The following is a 24,242-nucleotide window of genomic DNA, read 5'->3' as shown; positions in this document are numbered from 1 at the left end:
CAAACTTGTGGCATTTGCCCGAAACTTTGTCGTGGGATGTAAAAATTGTTATCATGCTTCTCACGGCTGATAGGAATAGGCGGATGCTTGTAGTACCATCTGGTGAATATTTCTTTATGTCATCTTCAACTGTCTGATTGAAGACGTCAAAGGCTAGTTTGCTACGCATCAGACTTAGTGAAGTTAGTTCTAGATGGTCCTTCCGGAGCGGAGTATAGCGGAGTTGTCTTCTAGTATCCCGATCATAGACATCCCTCATGTGTTTCCACAAAATAAGTTCTCCTTTGAATTTCAGTAACCGCTTGCACGCTGGGTGGCGGCCGCTCTTCAGCAGGTTGTTCCGAAGTTTTTTAATTAAATGTGTCGGATCTGACATGAAAAATATTGGCTTGTGAGTCAGCGGATTAACTACAATAGGCTGGTTGTTGCTTTTCATGTTCATCTCCATGAATTTTCTGTTTGCGCTTGCTCCATCGCAGCACACCATCAGCACCTGGAACCCGTACTCGTCCAGACTGTTCACGCCTTTCCAGAACAGCTTGTCAATCTGCCCGTAAGTGATATTCCTTGTGAGAAAGTATGCACATGGATGGGTAAATTTGGAAAACAGTGACTTGAAGCTGAACTGCAAGATGTGTGTAGCCAACTGGTCTGGTAGCTCCTCATTCTCCTCATTCTGATCTAGCTCCACAAATCCAATTATTTCGTTGGTTTTACAATCCCAAACTAACCCCTCTTTTATTTTCACTTCGTCAAAAAATAGGGCACCAATGTGACTCCTGTCTTTCGGGCCTTTCTTTGAATCGGTGAAGTGGTTGAACACGTGTCTCATAGCACTTAACGTGGACGCATTCCACCCAGCATTAGGCTGTTGAAAGTTCCGATATTGCATGAGGGTGCGACCAGATGGAAGCTTCAGGAAGCCAGCACTTCTCATTGTCTCATATCCATGTTTGGAATGAGAATGCTGGCGCAAGCACCACCGCATCACTGACGGGTGCCATCTCATCTGCTCCGGCGGGGTTGTCAGTGCACGGGCTTGATCTTGAAGTAGCACTGACAGATTTGCCTCCTCCGCTGTTCCAGTGTGCCGTTTGAGATGCGTTTTGAATGCTGTTCGATTCTTAAAAATGCTGTGGGTACAGCTGTCCCAGTTGCATTTATACTGTGGTTGAAGTTGTGTTGAGCCATCAGAAATACGTACATGTGCACTGTTTACGTGTGCAATTAGGTCTTCAATGTCCTCAAATGTTGACGAACACCCATGCCATCTACATTGTGGGTTATCGGCCCTGGCGTGTATTTGTTCCATTCCTGAGGAAAGACCTCTGAATATATCAGCTAAGTCATCGTTGAAAGAAATTTTTTCCATTTTTTCGCGTGCTACGCATGAGCGATCGATCTTTTTCTCGAGCCCACGGCTTTTCGAGGTCTTAATGCGGAGACGGGAAATCAGTTCATTCCGACTCAGGCAGACAAATGGAGTGTTCTTGTGGTCTTCTTCACTGTTAAGGTGTCGTGACAACGACTTGCGGAGAGTGGCGTCAAAAAGGCGGCACGCCTCGCACATTAGATGTTTGCTACTGGCATCCGCGAAGAGCAAGCATACATCAGTGCGTATGCCGCGATCAGGCACCCATGTCTCGTCCAGAGCAGCTACGAGCGAGCCATCCTTGCCCACAAACCTTCCGTTGTGCTGATCCACTAGTTCCGAATACTTGCTGTACGAGCACCCTGTACATGTTTTGCAGGACTCCAGTATAGAAAGAACCGCGTCCAGGGCCGTTGAAGAATTGATTGTTGGGGGCGCAGCCATACCCGGGATCGGGCCTGCTGTCCTTTGGAAGACTTTAACGGTGTAGGAAAACGAGGAGCTATCGATGATCACACTGCGTAATGGAAAGTCTGACTTCCCATAATAGTTCAGTGAGATTTCGTGTGTGTGGCATTCCTTGGCTCGCCAGCCATCCCTGGCACTAGCCGCGTCTACTAGTTTGGCTGAATTCCATATTTCGCTAGTTGATTCAGGGTTTCCCCACGACAGGATCTTTGCATTGATGAAGTCTGTAATGGCTTTTCCCGTTGGCCAGTCAAGTTGTTTCTGGTTCAGAGAGTTCCCAAACATTTGAACCACCGTGCTAATTATTGATTTAAACCGGGACCAACGCACTCTCCCACGGTACTTTCCTACTTGTGTTCCCTTCAGGTTGGCTCGCAGCAGGTAGCTCCGGATCTGCATGGGACTCACCCTCTCACTAAATGAAACAACCTGGTTGATGATGTTGCAAGCATCGATGTAGGTAGGTGATGTTGGTTGTCGTGCATGATATGTGTTGTGAGGTTGAAGGCATTCCAATGTAGCGTAGCAATGATTTCACGCACTGACGGCTTTTCCATTCCTTTCCAGTTCAAGGGCGGTCCATTGGTTGCGTTGCTTTCACCTTCTGTACATGCTTGCCCAGAATTGTCACCGCAGGTTACGTTGCCTGTAATGCATGGAGCACAGAGTCAAAACAAGCAAAAACACGTCAATGCCACGAAGAATTGTTTTTCAACATCCTTGCATGTATCAAACCCACCTTGTGTGCAGGTTGCACTGCCTGTGAAATGCACTGATACACTGACAGATTGCTTTCCAACATCCTTGTATGTATGAAACCCACCCTGTGCGCTGGTTGCGCCTTCTGTATGACGTCAAGTTGAAATTCTGTTGGGACAGCACCCATAGTCGAGTTGCACACCTGGGGGGGGGGGGGGGGGAGTATGTACTCTTAACCCCAAGAGTGTGCAACTGCCTGAACAACCTCTATGCAGTGCTGCGACGGCAGAACTTCACATCACGTGACATGGTTCAAAAGGTTACACTGGCAAACAGTGCAAAGTGACCACAAGAGAGTTGTACCCAAAGCTGGGTTTCGTACAACCCTGTATCAATCATGCACAGAGTGCAAATAATGTGTACAGGTTCATCGCGTGACTTGAAGTTCTGCCGTCGCAGACCTCACAGCTGGAGTTGCACACTCTTGGGGGTTATATACTCTTGGTGAAACGTATAGCCCACAGTCAAAACAAGGTAAATACACTGATGCACAGACCCACCCTGTGTGCCGGTTGCGCCTTCTGCGCGCGTGCACGTGGAGTTATCACAAAAGCAGGTTGCACTGCCTGTGAAACGCATAGCACACAGTCAAAGGAAGCAAAATACATTAATGCGAAGAATACTTGCTTTCCGGTGTCTCTTCATCTATCTAATCTGCCTTGTGTGATGTGTGTGTTTGTTTCGTTTGTTTGCTTTACCTTTGCAACAGTATGCCGATGGATTTCACTACAACGCCACCTTCCATAGCGTTTTCATTTCTATATCACCAGTTTATGTCCTGGTGTGGAACTTCTCTCTTCATACTTACAATACTCGTGCATGCACTGTGTGTGGTCACATGCCCCTACACGCCCGTGCCTTCATGTTTTTGGATAAGCGCGCACGTGTTTATATTGATTTGCATTAAGTGTGTGTGTGTGTGTGTGTGTGTGTGTGTGTGTGTGCGGCTGCGTTTGTACACATGTATGTTATGTTACGTGGATATCGTGAGTACATACTTGCTGGTAATATTTGCACTGCCGTGGCATTGCGTTCACATAGAACCTTCGCTGGAGGCCTGTCCGTGCTGGGGCAGGACTTCCTCTTGCCATGTATGCTGCAGAAATCAAAATAATAAGAAATATATTGGTGTCACAGCCAGTCATACGACTTCCTGGCACGTTCATGATGCCTATATAGATATAGAAAATGTTCATGCCTCTTTTACCCTCGAAGAAACGGAAAGAAACGAAAAAGAGCCCGACCAGGTTGTGCCACTGTGTTCATAAGTCGGGTTCCTGGAAAGAACAGAGTGGTCGACGTTGGGACAAAGAAGTGCACCACGTCCGTCACACCGACTGTCGGACGCAAAAATACCCAAGACATTACCTGTTTTCTTTCTCGCGTACGGCTTCATTCACTTCCATGTTTCCACTTCGATCAGCCTGGGCGAACTATAGTGCACTTTTCTAACACTAACACCTGCCGAAGATCTGGTCGAAACGGGAAAGAGACCACCTCGGTGGGGCCGTTTTCCCTTCGTCGTCTCGACAGAATATTCAAGGTCGTCGACAGTTCTCAGCTGAAGAAAAAAACTCACGGATATTATCAAGAGTCCATAAACAAGAGTATGCAACTGTGATCTCTTTTCTATGGCCCAGTATGGGCCAGATGCGCGGCGCGCTGCCTTCATTACATCATTCAGCTGCAGTCCGCGCACTGCGGAAAATCAAACACCGCACTTTCCCTCCAGTTTGAAATGAACTTTCGTACGGAACTGAAGTTCACACGCCAGAATTCAGAGATTGTGTAGGTACTGGAACGAATCGAGCAAAAACGGATGGGCTCGTGCGAGAAATTGAGAGTTTGAATGCATGCTTTCAGAGCGTGATGAAGGCAAGTTACGTAATGAAGGCAGCGCGCCACGCACTGACCCATAACCACAGTTGCATACTCTTGTTTATGCACTCTTGATATTATGGGCTTGAGTCGGACCCTGTCCACGAAAATCTGTGACGTGTCCTCTCCCGGGTCTATAGCTATACAACTCCCTGCATATCAGCAAGAGTCCATAAACAAGAGTACATGTATGCAACTCACTGTGATCTCTTTTCTATGGACCAGATGCGCGGCGCGCTGCCGTCGCGCGACTCTACTGTACATCATTCAGCTGCAGTCCGCGCACTGCGGAAAATCAAACACCGCACTTTCCCTCCAGTTTGAAATGAACTTTCGTACGGAACTGGAGTTCACGCGCCAGAATTCAGAGATTGTGTAGGTACTGGAACGAATCGAGCAAAAACGGATGGGCTCGTGCGAGAAATTGAGAGTTTGGATGCATGCTTCCAGAGCGTGATGAAGGCAAGTTACGTAATGAAGGCAGCGCTAGCGCGCTGCGCACTGACCCATGCATAACCACAGTTGCATACTCTTGTTTATGCACTCTTGATATCAGGGAAAACGGCCATGATAATGCCAACGGCTTAACAAGATATGCCAAAATATGCTCGACATAAGCAGAAAGTGTAGATCATTTCAGTAAAATTAAAACCTTGGAATATTCATTGGCTTCACGGCTATCATGCTTATGATGCAAATCAAAACACATGCAGAATAGTATTATTATTATTTGCAATTTCAAATTTGGACTTCACGGAGAATTTCAAAGTTTTTAGGAAATTAGAGGCCACATGCCACGTACGGCTCTTTTCTCTCCGAAACTCAACACTTGCAAGCCAGATATGAAAGAAAGAAAAATCATCAGTCACACCACTGGGACTCGAACCAGGGACCTTGCTATTCGCGAGCAATGCTCTAACCAACTGAGCTACAGTATGACTCTTATCACCAGTGATGGTAAATCTATCCTTCTTCGATCAATCCATATCTGGCTTGCATCATACTGGCAACTCACACCAATCAAGAGGGCCCTCGGCCATTCGCTTGATATCATGGGGAGCGCATCAAACTATGTCCACTGCGAGCAAATACAAGTTAAATGCAAAATCAAATTTGGACTTCACGGAGAATTTCAAAGTTTTTAGGAAATTAGAGGCCACATGCCACGTACGGCTCTTTTCTCTCCGAAACTAGTGATGGTAAATCTATCCTTCTTCGATCAATCCATATCTGGCTTGCATCATACTGTGAGTTGTGAGTTGGTGTGAGTTGCCACTGGTGATAAGAGTCTAATTTCCTAAAAATTATTATTATTATTATTCGTGTGGATTCACAGGAAGTGTGAGTTACGAAGTCTGAAGAAAACATTGAACGGTCTCTGCTTGGATGACGACTACACCATAGCTCAGCGGTTAGAGCATCGCTGGCTACAAGCGAGGGTCCCTGGTTCGAGTCCTGGTGGTGGCAGTCAATTTTTTCTTCAGACTTTTCCCGTTTGTCTCTTTCCCTCAAAACCAGTTAATATTATTATTATTATTATTTATTCATTATTTTGATAGGGCAATCCCCACAGACTCAAGGTCTTCTTACGGGGTACCCTAAGAATGAAAGTAATGCATGGCGAAATATGGATGGCGATGCAGCAGTGCGGATATCAGATGGAGCACTATTCCATCTGTCTGCAGCCAAATAAGAGAGAGAAAACAATTCAAAACAGACCGTAGCGTGAATAAACTCGGGGTAAAACAAGACCATTGGAGGAGTGAAGGCGGGTCCGACATTGCAAAGTGTTAGCTGCTGAAGAGCGAAGTACAAAGAGGTCTCGAAGAAGGACACTGGTCTGGCCTAGGACGCAACAGAAAACAACTGAGTACAATTTTAAACTGAAGCGGACTGAAATTGGCATTAAAGAGAAGCGTGCGAGAATTGGGGCTGAATGGGAGGACGAGGGGTAACCAAACACAATCCGTAATGCACGTTTACTGATCTTGATCAGGTTATCATATTCTGTGGTGCGAAGACAGTGTACATATGCATTACTCGCATACTCAAGAGTGGATTGTATGAAGGATAAGTAGAATGTACGTTTAGCTCGGGTGGTCAGGAGGCGACGTGTTCTGTACATGGTACTTAGCTTGGCGCCAACTTTCCTCCGGAGGGCTGCAACTTGTGGTTTAAAGGATATATGTTCATCAATGACCAAGCCAAGGTATTTTACGCTCAAAGCTGAGGAAATACTAATACCGTCGAGCATTAGGGGGCGGCTAGCCGGAGTGGTCGGAGTACGGATATGTATGTACTGAGTCTTTGCGGTATTGAGCTTGAGACCACGCTCAGAGAGATAATAGGCAACGTGAGCAATGTCTCTTTCCAAGGTAACTACGGCTTGCTCTGCACATGAATTGGCAGCGTATAGTGTAGTGTCATCTGCATACAGCAACGTGGTCGACTGCTTAACATGGCAGGGAAGGGAGCGGGTGTAAATCGTGAATAATAGTGGTCCCAGGACGGACCCTTGTGGGACGCCACGGGTGCAGTGGTATGGCTCACCTGGGGAAGACTGGGGAGTTACGACTCTCTGGGTTCGGTCTGCCAGGTAGCTCTGAAACCAGGAAAGAACTGTGTCTCCAAGGCCACAATCAAATAGTTCAGAGACTAGAAGTGTGTGATCTACACAGTCAAACGCTTTACTTAGATCAAGGAATGCAGCTGCTACGCACTGGCCTTTATCTAGACACCTGTGCCAACGGTCGACACAGAGGGTGAGAGCATCCTCGCGGGAGTGGGAACGCCGGTATGCAAATTGTTGAGGCGGTAAAAGGTCAGGCTCAGATTGAATATATGTCTGCAGCTGTTCGTAGACAACGCGCTCCAATATCTTCGATGCCACAGGCAATAGGGATATCGGACGGTAATTGGCTGCCTGGGTGCGATCTCCTTTCTTGAACACTGGACAGATGTCTGCTGCTTTGAAGCCCGTGGGGAATTGTCCTTTTTGAAGAGACTCGTTGACGATAGTAGTGAGGGAACTAGTAATGTACTCATGGTTACTCTTCAGGAGGACTGGTGGTAGCCCATCGGAGCCGGTAGCCTTCCACGTTTTCAAACGTCTGAGCATACTGGAGATGGTGTTTACAGAGACTGGCTTGAAGGATATGAAGGCTCGCTGTAACAGTCCAACTAACTTCAGTAGTCATTCTTGGAATAAGCAATGATCCTTGCCATAATGCATTCTTATATTATACATGAACAAGCAATGATGGACATAACACCTAACAGCAGCAGCGTGATAATAGCAGGTGATAAGTGTATCCTATTCCTAGTGTTAGTAGTAACAGTGAATCTGTTACACCATTCCCCCCTCTCAACTGTCAGAACAGTACCAATTCGAAGGAACAGTTATGGTAACTAATGATCATGCATGGATATGTGGAATGCATGGTAGCCGAAAACAACACTGATGAACTCAAGATCCAGTGCATGTCCTCTGCAAATAACGCCTGGCTGGCAGGGAAGCACTATCCTAATCATGCAGAATGCTACTTTTCTATTGCAACACGTAGAAACTAGCAATACAACTGTGGCTGCCAATTAAATAGCAATTTTATGAAAAACGGTCCAGGTAGGTTTTCAGCGGAATAATAGCGTTTCCTGCTTCATCCATCAAGTATTCCTCCGGCTCCCAGGTGGCATCTCGGTAGCCCTTCCATTTCACTAGGTACTGCGTGCGCCGTCCTCTCTTCTTGTGTGACAACACCTTTTCGACAATGTACCGCGTATGGCCATCCGCATCGGTTAGGGGTGGAGGTGCCGGCTGAGTACGGCCCGGTATCTCATTGCCATGGTACAGCTTGAGGGCAGCAATATTGAACACTGGATGGGCCCGAATGATTCTTGGAAGAGCTAATCTGTACGCATTCGGGGCCACTTTCTTCTGCACCTTGAACGGCCCATACCGCTTGAGCCTTAATTTGTGTGAAGGCCTGTCTCGTTCCTCGGGCGTCAGCAGGAAGTCCCTGAAGACCAACACCTCATCCTCCTCCTTCAGGGCGCCCTCCACCCGTCCTCGATCCGCATACAATGATTGCCGGGCCTGCGCCGCCACGATGGCATCCTGTGCCTCACGTAGTGCCTCTACGCGGCCATCCAGCCATGACAGCGGACCATTCGTGTCCATGCCAGCTCCAGCTTTCTGCTTCTTCAATAAGCTCGAGGGAGTAACTGGATGGCATCCATGGTTAAGGAAAAATGGCGTGCTACCTGTTGACGCTTGATCGGCATTGTTGATCGCAAACTCACATAGCGATATGAGTTCATCCCAATTGTTTTGCCTTTGGTTGACGAAAGCTCTTAGCGTATCCTCAATGACACGGTTCACACGCTCAGTCATGCCATCGGTCTGCGGGTGGTTGGCCGTGCTCATTTTTAGCTCCACGCCAAGAATACTGAAAACCTCCTTGAAGAACGCCGACGTGAATCGCGGATCTCGATCACAAACTATCGTTTTGCTCAAGCCATGGGCAGCAAACACATGATCCACGTACAACCGGGCTGCCTCCTTAGAGTCAACATGAACAGTCGTCGGGATCAGGTGCACATACTTCTTCAGACGGTCCACAAAGGTTAGAATGGCGCTATGTCCTCGGCAGGTCAGCGGCAGTGCCATGATGAAATCCATGCTGATGTCTGTCCAGGGCTGTTCGGGTACTGGAAGGGACTGCAACAGTCCTGCCTTGGCCCGGCTACCCTTTACGCGTTGGCACCGGTCGCACGTTTTAACGAAGTCCTTCACAGTACTTCTCATGCCTGGCCAATAGAAGTATCTGCTCAGCTTCAGGTAGGTCCTGTCTCTCCCCGGATGGCCGGCCGTCAGGCAATCATGATTCTGTTTGAGCAGTTGCAGCCGTACCGGACCGCGAGGAATGCAGAGGCGAGCATCGCCCGATGTTACTAGGTACAGCCGCCGGTCCACACTGTTCCAGACGTATCGCTCATGCATGGCTTCGCTGCAAGCCATCAAGCGCTTGATTACTGGCGAAAGCTCTGGGTCACTATCATACCCTGCTGAGATCTGATTCGCAATTCCTTGATTCACATCCAGAGAGAACTCGATTCCATTCAGTTCCAAGCCTGGTCGACGTGACAACGGGTCTGCTATGTTACACTTCCCTGGCTTGTGATGTACCGTGTAGTCATAGTCGGCCAGGAATTCAAACCATCGAGCTTCTCTCTTGGTTAAGTTTGGTTTGGTCCTGAGGTAGACAACTCCCATGTTGTCGGTGTAGAGTTGAAAGTGGCGAAATAGGTAGACTCGCCAGCACTGCAGGGCGTACACTACAGCCAAAGTTTCTCGCTCGGCGGCCGTGTAATTCCGTTCGGCAGAAGACAGCTTTCGGCTCACGTAAGCCACAGGATGCCAGGACTGGTCCTCTGCTTGCTGCGTTAAGACTCCTGCCACAGCAAAGTCACTTGCGTCAGTCTCAACGCGGAAATCCTGACTGACGTTTGCTAGTCGCAACACTGGTGCATCCAGCAGAGCAGACTTCAATCGCTCAAATGCCTCCTGTCGAGTCTGATTCCACTCGAAGCGCACATGTTTCCCTGTCAGTTCCTCCAGGGGTTTGGAGATGGCCGAGAAATGGTTAATGAACCTTCGAAAGTAGTTAGCGAATCCCAGAAACTGTCTTACGTGCGTGACCGTCGTCGGGACAGGCCAGTTATGCACGGCCTTGATCTTCTCTGGATCTGGAGAAATGCATTGGCCGTCTATCCGGTGCCCAAGAAACAGAACGTCTGTCCGGCCGAATTCACATTTAGACGGTTTGCAATATAGCTCATTCCTCCTGAGGGCGTTTAAGATGGTTCTGACATGATCGAGGTGCTCCTCCCATGATTTGCTGAATATGAGGATATCGTCTAGAAACACCACAACGAATTTACGCAGGTATGGCTGGAGGACACTGTTCATCAAGGTTTGGAATGTTGCCGGGGCATTTGTTAGGCCGAAACCCATCACTGTGAACTGAAAGTGACCGAATGGGGTATTTATTGCTGTCTTCGGAATATCTGTTTCTTCTATTCGAATCTGATTGTAACCGGACCTCAGATCTAGCTTGGTGAAATACGCACTGCCTTGGACGGTATCAAAGAGGTCGTCAATATTCGGTAGGCATGCCTTGTTCTTAATGGTTATGCGGTTTAGCTCACGCCAGTCGCATACCATTCGAAGTGTTCCATCCGCCTTCTTTACGAAGAACACAGGGGCTCCGTATGGGGATTTGCTGGGCTGGATGAATCCTCTACGGAGCAGCTCGGTGAGCTGAGCTTGAAGCTCATCCATCTCTGGTTTTGGTAAACGATATGCTGCACGAGATGGCGGTTTAGCTCCTTCTTCCGTTTTTATCTCGTGATCTGCGCCTCTTCTGGGTGGCAGCTTGTTTGGAAGCTCATCGGGAAAGACGTCCCCGAACTCCTTCAGCAGGTCCTTGAAATCCTTCTGATCCTCCCTACCCGGACTATCCACCGTCTGTGGCTCGTCCGGATCTGCTGTCACATACGCTAGGATTCCTTCTGCGCCACCTCTCATTGCATGCCTAGCCTGCTTCCCTGAGATGAGGAACGTCTCGATCGGTGGGTTGGATTTGTCCGTGCCATCACTTTCACTCGGTTGACAGATGATGGATCCACCCTCCAGCTTGATTTCATTGGTACGAAAATTGATCTGTGGGTTCGTCCGGGTCAGCCATGGCTTGCCGAGGATCACGTCATACCGCGTCATAGGGAATACTAGGAACTGTTGGTGCTCGCTAAAGTCGCCGACTACGGTCTTCAAGCTGTCCGTTTTCGTAATAGGCTGTGAGCGGACCGATCCATCAGCAAGTGTGACGTTCAGGACGTCGCTACCGGTTGTTGTGGAGATGTTGTGCTTCTTGACAAGGTCAGTTGAAATGAAGTCGTGGGTTGACCCAGAATCCAGTAGCATGGTAACGCGACGTCCATTTATCTTGCCCTGGACGCGCATTAGGTCGTGTTCGTTGTCGGCGGAAATGCTCCCTCTGCTGGCGGTTACTTCATTAGGCCGGCCAACAGTATCAGGTGACGAATGCTTGACAGGCGAGGCTTGAATTTCGATCTCCTCGAGGCGTGGTTCCTCATTTGCTAAGGGGCTGAATTTGTTCTGAACTTTGATTCGTGGCCTATTCCTGGGTGCTCTCGTGTTCGCAAGTAGTCGCACTCCCTTCCTTACTGGCGTCCATCGTTTAAAGAAGGCTTGCTTGTGGCGTTCCTCCCTCCTTCTGGACAGAATCTGGCAATATGGCCGGGTTTCGTGCAGGTGAAACACAGCCTTGAACGACCCTCTGGCTCCCTGGTTTCTCTCCCACCGGATGGTGTTGGTTGGCTTGACCAGGGTCCAGGCTGGCGCCTCTGATGCCCTGGTGCGCGCACTGCCTTGGCGTAGCTTGCTTGGGCTAGCCGCATCGACTGGTCTGCTGAGACCGCAGCTCGTATGGCTTGGGCCAAATGTTGCGGATGCTCCCTAAGTACCTCACCGCTTAGGCCCTGAGCCAGCCCACGCGTGAACAAGATAGCTCTGGAGTGGTCATCAAGCTCGGGAACTTGTAAGCTAAGCCGCGAAAATTTGTTGATGTATTCGTCAAGAGTCTCATCTTGGTGAAGAGCGAATAAGTCGATGCGCGCCTGTTCCCTTTCATAAACCGGGCCGTACACTTCTCCCAGCTTGCTCTTCAGGTCTGGCCAGTCGGAAAACAGCGTGTTTGCCTCCTGAGAGGCGATAAACCAAAGACGAGAGTTGCCCTCCAGAAAACTCGCCGCGTAGCTCAAGCGCTCCTCCGCGTTGTCCAGCTGCAGGGACTTCATGGCGAGTTCGATGGCGAAGGCCCACTCCTTGAACTCTCTTGTATCTCCACGAAACACAGGCGGAGACTTAACATGGCGCATGCGTGGCCTCTCTCCGCTGGGAGCTTGAGCACGTCTTGGCGTTTGATCTGATCCATCGCACTGACCGAGTGCGATAAGGTGATTCAGACGCTTCTGAATCTCGAATATACCGTAGGCGACTAATGCGGCCACTGCGCATAGCCCGAACATGACGAAAAGAAAAACCATCCTCTTGCTACCAGTGTAACAGTCCAACTAACTTCAGTAGTCATTCTTGGAATAAGCAATGATCCTTGCCATAATGCATTCTTATATACATGAACAAGCAATGATGGACATAACACCTAACAGCAGCAGCGTGATAATAGCAGGTGATAAGTGTATCCTATTCCTAGTGTTAGTAGTAACAGTGAATCTGTTACACTCGCTGGATTGGTGGCCCAGCGGGTCGTCTGGCAGCTAAAGTAGAGGAGTCTGGGCTGGTGACCTGCGCTTCAAATACCGTGGTCAGGGCAGACGGGTCGACGGGGAGAGTAGCTGGGAGCTTATGGCGACCTAGGAGGCGGTTCAGTACTTTCCACTGAGCATGTGCGTTTGCGGCATTCGATGAGAACTGGCGGATGTAATAAGCTTCTCTCAGCCTACGGTTGAGAAGAGTTCCAGCGCGTCTGGCAGCACGGAAATCTTGTCGAAGACGCTCATCATTAGGATGCTTGCGCCACTTCCTGTGCAGGTGTTTGCGTTTAAGCAGCAATGCGCGGAGCTCAGGTGTCATCCAAGGTGACGGCGGTGGATGCGTGGAGTTGGAAACTGATTTCATGGGGCAGTGCTTCTCAAGGGTAGCATGGAGAGTGGCAGTCCAGTACTGGGTCAGCTCATCCAGGGTCATGTCACTTACATCACGCGAGGAAAGAGACTGCAAGAAGTCAGGGCCGAAGTCATTGGGTTCAAGAGCTCTGATTGATGGTTTACGGATATGACGGCTGGTAAGAAGGGATCGTCGGATAGACCAATTTGGGAGGTGCAAGGATACGCTGATAAGGCAATGATCAGATAGGCCATCTAGGGACTTAACACAAGGGGACGAGTGTGTTACACCCGTGGGGAGAAGACTGGGGAGGAGTACGAGATCAATGCAGGTGTTACTGGGTAGTCTAGTTGGTGAGAATATAACATTGCGGAGCCCTGCATTGTCGCAGAAATCCTGGAGCCGGTTGTGGTTGCTGATGTTGGGCGGATTGAGAACATTAACATTAAAGTCTCCTAGTAGTAGGGGTAGCATGTCCATGGAGCTAGAGATGTCATCAACTTCATCTTCGAGCTCATTCCAGAAGTTGACTGGGGAATCAGGGGGCCGGTATATGCAGCCGAAGACCATGGATCGACCTGGGCGCTGACCACAGGCACCATCTGACACATTCAAGTACAGTGCTTCTAAGTGTGAACTGGAGAACGACTTCTGCACGCGAATGGACTCATGTACGTAGAAACACACTCCACCACCCCTGCTAGTTTGCCTGTCTCGTCTATAGAAGATATAACCGGGGATGTGGAGGGCGGCATCAGTAAATGATGCGTCTAACCAAGTTTCTGTAATGCCGAGAATGTCAATTCTAGGGGAAGTGGTATGCAATAGTGTGGCGATATCATGTAATTTATTTCTGAGGCTGCAAATGTTTATGTGGGAAATACTGAGTACAAATGGAACACATTGGGTAGTGTGAGTGCTAGGGATGCGGGGAGTATGCAGACTTACATTTAGCGTGGTGGAAGTGCTGTCATCATGAGCTGCTGTTGTGCACCTTGGATGAGGCAATGCACGCATACATGAGTTGTTCGTTGGTTTGGAGCGCACCATGTCCGCTGCACCACCGTCGCACCCCTATGCAGATTGCGATAAAACCTGGGCGATTTCCTCGTCGGTCATTGGTTTCCCCTTGACCATGATAGTGTACTTGGGAAGCGTACAACGAAAGTTCTGTTGCCGGAGCTTGCGGAATGTAGGCCAAACATCGTTACGCTTGGCCTGCTCTTCACGTGTCAGGTCATGCGACACGTACACTTGTTTGTCACCAAGAGCTGCATGATGCTTGTTCCGCATCAGGTGTGTGTCCCCAGCAACCGTAGCGATAGTGTTCATCCCTGGGGAAATGTTGCAAACGCCTCAACCATTCCAAATTCATCCATAAAAGGCATTTCTGAACGCATTTTGTCCATAACATGAATGTTTTGTCCTCATTTTCTTCAGAGTATTTGAATCATATGCTGGCTCAATTCCAATATTCCCTTTCTCGCTCAATATGCCATAATATGGCATTATATGAACTGTCTCACAAAATATGCGGAAATATGCGCAAGCATATTTGGTCGAGGCCTGTAGTAGTAGTAGTAGTATTCTTTTATTTTCCATCGGAAGCCTCAACAGTGATGAACACAACTCTTAAGAGCCTGGGGCATGATCGATTGGGCGAATCCCGAGCAAGTGTGCTCAGAGTGAGCGTGATCGTTTGGTCGAATCCGGAGTAGGTGTACTTGGAGTGGAATCCGACCACACCGGCCCCCACACCGGGAGTGGCTGGAGTGGAAATGGACTTTGCCGTTTTTGGACAGCTTTCACAGAATCTTGGTACGATATGCGTACATTTTGCGTACTACACACTTGTTTTGTTCGATTGGGCCAGCGTTGCACGGACCACACCGCCTGCTCGCACTCAATCCAGATTCGCCAATCGATGACACCCCTAATCACCACGGTCCACCACTACTCACATGTTTCCCCGGGTCCCGCAGACGAACATGCTAGTGCCGTTTTATGCAAGAAAATGCTTGCACATCAATGCGTATAATAGGCCTTATGCACATTGTACAGATGCACGAAATCCCGTATAATCTTGTAGAATCCCGTAGACCCGGTTGGGTGTTGAATGTGCAGGACCCTATTGTGTTTACTGCTATTTTCACTATGAAATGGGCCCTGAAGGCATTTCATATGAAAACTTTTTTTCTCGCAGAGATCTAGCTAGTCGTTAGTTCAATCCCAAAGTGAAGAAGCTGGATAAGCGATTGTTTGCCATATATTATGAGGCTAAATGGGTCAAACGCGCATGTATAGCACACAATGAACACCCAAAGTTTATAATACCGGAAAAATAATTATATGTAGCGCAAAATAAAGAGAAGGAAAATATTAACCGGTCAAGCGCTAAATACAAACAGAAGAAAAAGAAATCATAAGCCAATACGCGCTAAATGGCGCTTAAATTATAATGAAGGGAGAAAAACTGGAATCCGCGGAAATTATAACATACAAAAATTAATGATACAGAGAAAAGGGGAAACAGACAGGTTGTCTACAGATGACACTCGGAGACAGCAAGTGTGGCAGAATATGCATGAGGGTCATACCTGCTCGACTTGTGGCGATGCCCACGAAGGCATGCCACGGCCGCCTTCACGAGAGCAAAGGACAGCTGGGCTCTGATCAAAGCCATTGCCACAATGAACACCCAACCGGGCATGTACACACCTACATGTACGGCCCTAGTCCAGAACTTCGTACATCTGTACAACGTGCATAAGGCCTATACGGTATTGATATGATGTGAAGGCCGTCATATAGGGCATTCCATTGATTGGTGACGGAAAAAACAAAAGAAATTATAGCAATAAAAACTGCTTTATGGCAGTTTTCTAAAAAAAGTTATTGTGTTCTAGTCCATGGACCCCGTCTAAAAAGTAAGAAATTAACGAAATGTGATAGCCGAAAATTAAAATTTCACACAAAACCTCACAATAATCACACACAGAATGAAAAGCTTCATGTAGAAGACCTTTTTCTCCTCGTGATCCTCTTTACTATGCATGCATGACATGCATGTTGCCAATTGTTGGTGCAGTACAAGTTTAGTGTTGGAAACAGCATTTCAAATGTTGTGATTATTGTGAGGTTTTGTGTGAAATTTTAATTTTCGGCTATCATATTTCGTTAATTTCTTACTTTTTAGACGGGGTCCATGGACTAGAACACAATAACTTTTTTTAGAAAACTGCCATAAAGCAGTTTTTATTGCTATAATGTACCCTTGAATCCTGTTGTGCACTTGCTGTGTGCCAGAAGAGGCCCAGCCTCCATAATTGGTGCAAACATTACCATATGGGTCATTGCAGCGTATGCCTTGGGAGTACAAGTTCCTGCACGAGTACGAGGGCAGTACCGCGGAATCCAGCCCGCGCCGCGATAGCGGCAAGGGCTGGATGAACAGCGGTACTGGCGGAGTATTTTTATTTTATTTATTTTTTTACTACAAAGCACTGGCCAGCAACATAAAAGGGTAGGTAGACAAAAGTGGACAAGCGAACTTTGACAACACAGAGGAGCGTGGCATGCGTGCCGATGAGGTAGGTCAACCTCCCCCGACCTAGTGGTCTCGGGTTCAACAGTTGGTCTACGCATCAGGAAGGGGAAATGGACAGAGAAAGGGAGAATGAGCATGAGGAGCTTCCCAGGAGAGGAAGAGTGAGAGAGAGAGAGAGAGAGAGAGAGAGACAGAAAATGATAATAATAGAGACAACCGGTTATTCTCAGTGCTGGTGGACAGTATGAGTGACTGGAACGTGTTTCCCGTGTGCACCCAAGCCAAATAAAGAGATACATGACAGACACACCTGCATTGTGTTTTGTTATTGTTTTCTGGTACAGTTTTTCTAGTAGTCCATAGTGCTTTTTTTCTCGCGGTGCCATTGACATTGCCGACTGGGCATCGGGCATTCTGACTGTTCTGTTCCTACGGATTTTTCCCACGTCTTGATCGGAAACATCAGCAAATTGCGCGGATCCTGCAGGTTGCTGAGCATTGCGCAGCGGGTTGCTACACTTTCGTAGGAAGTTTCGTGACATTGGGTCATGGCACATGGCGTACCTGCACTTGGCGCGTGCAAACTACGAAAATGTGCAGAACACAAAGTTCGTACAAAAGTCGTACGCGTTGTCGCAAGGCTTGTCGCGAAACTTCGTTCGAATTTTCGTTGTGCAGAACCTCTCTATTGCCAAGAGTAGAATCAATTTGGCCCTGCTTTCCCAACAGTTGTCACCGGCATTTCTCTGTACGACCAATCTGCACTTCACAACCGAAAGAGGGCTGTCAAGGGAGGGAACGCAAATCTGTATGTGGCATAATATCATTGGATCTCGCAAGCTGTTTGCAACGAAGACATCATGCAAGCTTCAAACTTGTGTGTAAGTACTCAATAATTCCAGAGCTGTTTGTTTTCTTTGTTCACAGTTGTCACTTGCACTGTGTTATCAAGAACATATTATAAGTGCTGAAGAATCGAATCTGCATGCCGTGTAACTAACCCTTTCCCAAAAGGTGCTCTTTTAATTCGCACTTCCTATTCAAAATTTAAATAATAATAATAATAATAATAATATAGAATGGAACACCTGACGAGCCGTCATGAACCATACGGCGAAACGTACGTCGTGTGAAACAACTTGTTTTGTAGTCAACTAGTCCATCACAATGTCATGCATGAGGAGTACTGTAGGAGTTTGGCTTTCGGCTTGTACAATTCGTTTTCGCGAAGCTTCCCCTTCTTTACATATCTTTGATATTTAAGACCCACCCAAGTTGGGTGGTGTGCTGCTTTGCTGCTTCGAATTGTAGTTAGACCGGTTTGTCAAATATCGTACTGGTCTCGTCATCGTCCAGTAACAATCGACATTCTTTGTTCCGTTGGGACTGCAGGGCCGGCGGAGCCGCTCCGGTCGGTCCGGCCATGGCCGGACCAACTTTTCGGCCACCGACGATCTTTTTTACGACGCAGCAACGTTATGACTGTTGTGATCATCGATTTCATGTACGTAGTTCTACGCGTACTTGCGATCTCGCTCTGATCTTGCTGTGCACGCGTGCGCGCTTGATCGAGGGCTAGCTGTGGCCTGTATACCATCATCCATGGTATACCTAACGACGTTACGTCTGTGGGCCTAGCGCCTGTAATCTGTGCCGTGGCGCGAGTCGCGTGACCTGAAAGCACGTGCCATGATGGATTCTACCAAGAGACTACCAAGAGACCACGCCACCACTCCCCTTATTCATGGCTCACACATGACGGGTTAACGTGGCTCTATTAAAAAAAAAAAAAAAAGTACATAAACCTTTTTTACTCAATCTGCGGACAGAACTGTTTCGTCCTTTGTGAAATTGTGGACTCGTCAGCGCAGCACAGAGGAGATGAGGCCGAACCTGATAGCAATGGAAATAAAAATTTCCAATCAGGCCCGAACGTACCTTGCCAGAGTGCTGAAACTGACAAGTCAGTGAGCTCTGCATAACGCAAACAGCAAAGGCACTACCCCACGCAAGAGTGCTCGACTGCTACAAGAGCAGGAGCGAAATACTCAATCTGCGGACAGAACTGTTTCGTCCTTTGTGTAAACCTTTTTCACACAGCTAACACAGCCTAGCCTTTCGCCTCTCAGTCTGTTGTGTGTGTAAACCATTTTTATGCACTCTTGATTCTACATAGTCATTGTAAATTTTGTGGGTTTTTTTCTTGAGGGTTTTTCGTCGAGTGCTTCAGATTATTGTACTGAACGAAGTAGTTTTTCAAATTTTTCTTGCTGTTTGGTCATCTTACATTGCATGCCTAGCAGCTATAGCTTTTTCCATCAAAATGTCTGTGCCAGAAGTGCCAGTCCACCCAGCCACTTCCTTCGCGTTTCCTCGGCGGGAATTTGGGAAAAAGACCGTGGTGAAGCGCTTTTGTCAGGCGTCATATATGGTTGACCTACGATGAGCAAAGAGACGTTGTGTTGTGTCACACATGCGCAAGTACTGTGCTGGCGAAAAAACTTGGCCGGACCAATGAACAATTGCTTCCGCCGGGCCTGGACTGTAGCATTTGCTCGTTTTCGTTGCGCTAGCCTTCCCCTCTTTGGTCTTTCCAGAAGGGCCTGGTCAGACTGCGGCAAAATCGAAATAATCCTAGAATTCTAATCCGAATCTCCATAGTAACTTGCCGCCAGAGCGGCAAAAGCGAGAGCTGACGCTCCAAAAAAAAAAGCAAGAACGGACCACGCTTCTCCGCTCCAAACAGGATTTGACGCTGATACGCCATTGACGCTGATAATAGAGAGGTTCCGGGGTACGATTTTCCGTGCCAAAATCCGTATGGGCGCTACGGATTTTTTCCAGGCGTGCTCCATACGATTTTTCGGCACGAAGAATCCGTGTGGACTGGCTTTCATACGAACCATGTTTCGTATGGAGATTTTGCATCATCGGGTGCAGAAAGATTTTTCGCGTACACATTTGGTACGAGAAACATCGATTTTTCGCGGGAAGTTTTGATTTCGGTACAAATTTTCAAAATAAAAAGGCATAGCGCGGGAATGTGACGTGTTTGCGATCGTAACCTAGGCAATGAGGGCAAACACATAAGTTCCGTACCCCGGAACTTTTCACTGCTCGAAAACGACGTTTAAAAAATCCGTAGAGCCTCCACGGATTTTGGCACGAAAAATCGTACTCCGGAACCTCCCTAATCACTGATTTTTCATTTTGATATCGAGGAGCTAATTGGCCACGGACAACAACGAAACCAAGAGTTCATAACCCCCAAGAGTGTGCAACGGGCATAGACCCAGCGCTCGGCGAAATTCCTACATTACGTCATGCGCAGCTTGTCATCCGAGGTAAATTTGGGTTCTTTGCGATTTCTGGAAACTACACCCTGAACCGCCCCTAACTCAAGGCTGTAGCCTCGACTTTTTGAAGCTTTTTTTGAAGACAGTCATTTCGGACGTACAAGTCGTACTTTCTCAAAAACAAACTCTTTCTCCAAGAATCCATGGACATCGCGACAGGAAGAAGAGGACGCTGTTAAAAATATTGCATTGCCGTCGAGGACAATCATTCTGATAGCTGTGCAACTCAGCCGAAAAATGCTCCTTCGACGTATTCTCAAGTTCCTCAACCATTTGAAATTATCTTCCAGGAAAGCACCAGAAATATGCCGATGGCCTGGGGAAGAAATTGTTCTTGAAGAGACTGACTGCACTGGTGAAAGAAGAAGGCGATGAAGAGTCCGTGACCATTGCATCGAAAAAATAGTTTTGTCTTTCGTGTGCATACTTTTATTTGTTTCACTTTTGCTTCTTGACTCGAGGCTCAGACTAGAATCGCAGTTTAGGCAGTTTACCCTGGGGAAGCATCCTGGTTTGACTGCAAATTTTAGAAGAATTCATTGGCGTGACTCATCGCACTGCACCAAAAATGACGCAATGAAGGAATTCCGCCGAGCGGGCTTCCATACACATGACACAGGGACTGATCAGGAGTTGCACACTCTTGGGGGTTATGAACTCTTGACGAAACTCATAAGGATGGTTGCAAGGATTGCACTGAAGGTGTTGGCGATCCCCAAGGAGAAGGAATCTGACGTCGTTCGTGGAGATTACCACTTGACGCTCGAGATGAAGTTTTAATCTTCACTCTCCCCACATGTGTAGTGTGATCGCGATTCAAATTCTGGACCCTGTTCTTTTTTCGTCAGGCAATCAAAATTTGCCGCAGTCTGACCAGGCCCTTACCTTGAACCTTCCAAGTTGGAAGGCTGTCGGTTAGCGCTACGGAGATGTGGTGAAGTTAGGTGTGAGGACGTCGAATGTCTCAGTACTCTTGTCAGTTTTGTGCCTAGTTATTGCACTTTCTGACTGTATATAGTAGGGCTGAAACGAATGCTCAATGAAGCGAACGAATATTCCTTTTCCGAATACATGTAAAACGAAGAATATTCCGAATATTCTTAACCATACAATATCCATGGATACCTTGTTGTATCCATGGTGACCATAGACCATTGACTGGTGTGTACCCCGATTACAAGAGAGATGTGTGAAAGTGGCATTGTCATCATTTGTCTTGCTAATGATAACACATTAAAGTTGGCAAGTCTACTCGTATTTTGCACAAAATAAGCCTGATCGGTACCAAAAAGGCGAGTTTCTGTACATTTACGAATATTCTTATTCTACTTTAACGAAGAATATTCTTTTTCCGGTCTGCACATTTCGAATATTCCTTTCAGCCCTAGTATATAGTATCCAGTTACAGTGATGGAGAGTTCCTCTGAACTCGTATCCTTATGTCCTTTTCCTTTCTACATTTATTTATGGCTCAGCATCCGAGTTTCAAATAATATTACATGTAATAATAATAATTTCGCGTCTCTCAAAATATGCTGAAAAGTGCTCTTTTTTCAGTGAAAACAGGCAAAAAGTGGTCTTTTTTCAGTGAAGCATAGCCATGATACATGTTCAGATATGAACCCAACCTGAGAAATGAATACGCACTCTTCCATTTATGGGTCCACGAAAGGCAAAACAGGAAGTAAAGTTCAAAAAATCCACTTTTCTTTTTTTCCAAAAAGGGGCGAGCACCTTTGGGAAAGGGCTGGTAATTAGGTGCTTTTTCGCCCTTTTTGGAAAAGGCGGTTTCTTTCGCCCTCTATTGCGTTTTTTTGGTGAATATCGCCCTTTTTGAGTTTTTCAGCGGAAAGGGGCAAAAATCTGTTGGCTCATGCATGCGATCACAGTTTCCGAGTGCTCGATGGGCCTTGGCACGCCGCTTTTTTTGGGGGGGGGGGGCAACAAGTTGGCGAAGCTTGTACCACAATAACACAATGCTGTAAAAGTGGCTTTTTTGAACTTTACTTCCTGTTTTGCCTTTCGTGGACCCATCAATGGAAGAGTGCGTATTCATTTCTCAGCTTGGGTTCATATCTGAACTTGTATCATGGCTATGCTTCACTGGAAAAAGGAGCACTTTTTGCCAGTTTTCACTGAAAAAGAGCACTTTTCAGCATAATTATTTTGAGGGACGCGAAAAGCACTGAGTGCCAGTTAAAAGAGCACCTTTGGGAAAGGGCTACTCATTTTTTTATTATTTTTTTACTATGTTCACATAACCAGCTCGAAAAGAGTAAGGAAAGAAAATGCTACGGAGACTAGGAAAAACTGACAAGTAATGAGCAGGCGCTGTGCCTAGACGCAGCAGTGATGGTGGGGTATTGATGACTCTGCCGACCTGAGGTCTCGGCGTCACGGCCAAAAACACGCACCAAAAAAAAGGAAAAATAGAAGATAGAGCTGTACAGGTCAGAAAGATGCGAAAAACCCGCAAAACCCAAGGCTTAAAACGAGTGAGTGTGGAGAGAAACTATCATAGCATCATACTATTCATAGGGAATCGACTGCCCAGAGCCAGTTTGTGCTGCGAAGATGGCGATAAACGGTCATTTTGAATGATTGCGTTCTCTTGCTGTGGGGAGGCTGGGACAGGAGAGTGGCAGGGAGGGGGGGGGGGGAGGGGGGGGGGAGTTCCAATCGCTGATGCTGCAGTGTGGGACGGAGCGCTTCAGCGCCAGCGGGGCAGATGCAGGCAGCTGGTGTTGGAGCTGGTGGTCATGGCCACTGACACTACCCTGCTCGCTGCGGGTTCTAGGGTTGGCAAAGGTGATATGGCGCGGTGGCAACACAGAGAGCAGCCGCGGTGGACCAGGCAAGTAGTGCAGCTTGTACAGGCAGGCAAGCGAGGCAACCGTACGGCGGATGGCCAAGCTGGGTAGGTGTGCCCCAGGGCCGATAGCATGGAGTGCTCGGCGCTGAACATTGTTCTGACACTGAAGGTGACTCTGCGCAGCTCCCATCCATACAAGAGGCGCATACTCCATGACTGGTCGTACAAACGCCTTATACACTGTCGTCCGGCCAGCGGGGGTGAGGATGTGGGCGGCTCTGGACCCCAAGCCGATTACCGTAAGGGGGAAAATACCGTGATTTTGGGCTCGACCTTTAGCAAGATGCACGCTATTTTTAGCACGCCACGAGAATAGCTTTTACTTCGCGTGGTACAACCATTTATGTCACCATATACGCGATACAAGGTGAAATGCGTACGGACTATGCAATATTTGGCCAAAAAACTTACCGTTGGTCACAACGATAAATCAGCCCCCATAACGTTTTTACGCTGCAGCTTCAACGCTATTTGGGTGATCAAGGTACGAGTACCGTAAAAATTAGCGTTACCGTTGTTTCCTACAGTCCATTCATAAAAAGATGGGCTCTGGCTCTGGCGAGCTCCCGTATTTGGCGATTTTTCGTGATTTCATCGTACACAGTGCAGTGCTGCGAAATTTGAAATTTGAAAAAGGGTCCAAAAAGGGTACCTGAACTGGGGTTCGAACCGCACAATGCACTGTTGCAGACGGGGTCAAACGGCCTGGATTTTTATGGTTTTTCCCAATTCAATGCTTTGGGGGCAAACCTGGCCGAAATCCTATTCTTGTTATGGCTTGCTTTTTGGAGAAAAAAACTTCAGAAACATAATTGGAAGAGGATTCCATAGAGGATTGCAGAAAAAAATTCTAAAAAAACTCAACGTTTGACCCATTTATGGCCAAAAGCTAGAAGTTCATTTTTTTCTGAATGGACTGTAAGGCTGTCTAATAGGGACCTTTAGCACCACGTTACAACATAGGCCTTTTGACGCACTTGATCACGTCGATCGGGGTGTGCGATACATGTTTTGCATACTTGGCTAGCCTTTAGCGAGACGTGACTTTGGATCAACGTTGTTGCCACAGGAACAGAGCAGAATAGCGCACGTGATTTCAAAGTTCCTCGCGGGAAATGTGGAAGAAAAGACATGTTTAATCAACTACTGTACTTTGAAATTAGTTGATTTCTTTCAAGGAGAGAGAAAGAGAGAGAGAAGGAGAGAGCGCGTGTACCGGCTTCCATTTGGCTTCGTAGTTAGTTGCCAAATTCAGGATTACAGTGTTCCAGGCCGGCGAGCCA

General features: G+C 47.5%; 1 protein-coding gene and 1 long non-coding RNA gene across 2 annotated transcripts in view; both read left to right on the top strand.

The window, feature by feature from the left end:
- The first annotated feature begins 483 nt into the window (after nt 1-483).
- Nucleotides 484-3,369, top strand: LOC135821434 (uncharacterized). Its single transcript, XR_010554350.1, has 3 exons — nt 484-553; nt 2,207-2,300; nt 3,309-3,369. It is a non-coding gene; the product is annotated as an uncharacterized LOC135821434 (long non-coding RNA).
- Nucleotides 3,370-17,452: 14,083 nt separating this feature from the next.
- The window catches only part of LOC135821739 (leucine-rich repeat-containing protein 15-like), a 120,944-nt gene continuing 114,154 nt past the window's right edge, over nt 17,453-24,242 (top strand). The window contains exon 1 of the mRNA XM_065334737.1: nt 17,453-17,612. Within this exon, the coding sequence (XP_065190809.1) occupies nt 17,592-17,612 (21 nt within the window). The 5' untranslated portion in view covers nt 17,453-17,591. The remainder of the gene's footprint in view (nt 17,613-24,242) is intronic.

Source organism: Sycon ciliatum, chromosome 7 (assembly GCF_964019385.1).
Source record: "Sycon ciliatum chromosome 7, ocSycCili1.1, whole genome shotgun sequence".
Lineage (NCBI taxonomy): Eukaryota > Metazoa > Porifera > Calcarea > Leucosolenida > Sycettidae > Sycon > Sycon ciliatum.
This window is presented reverse-complemented; position numbering and strand designations above follow the sequence as displayed.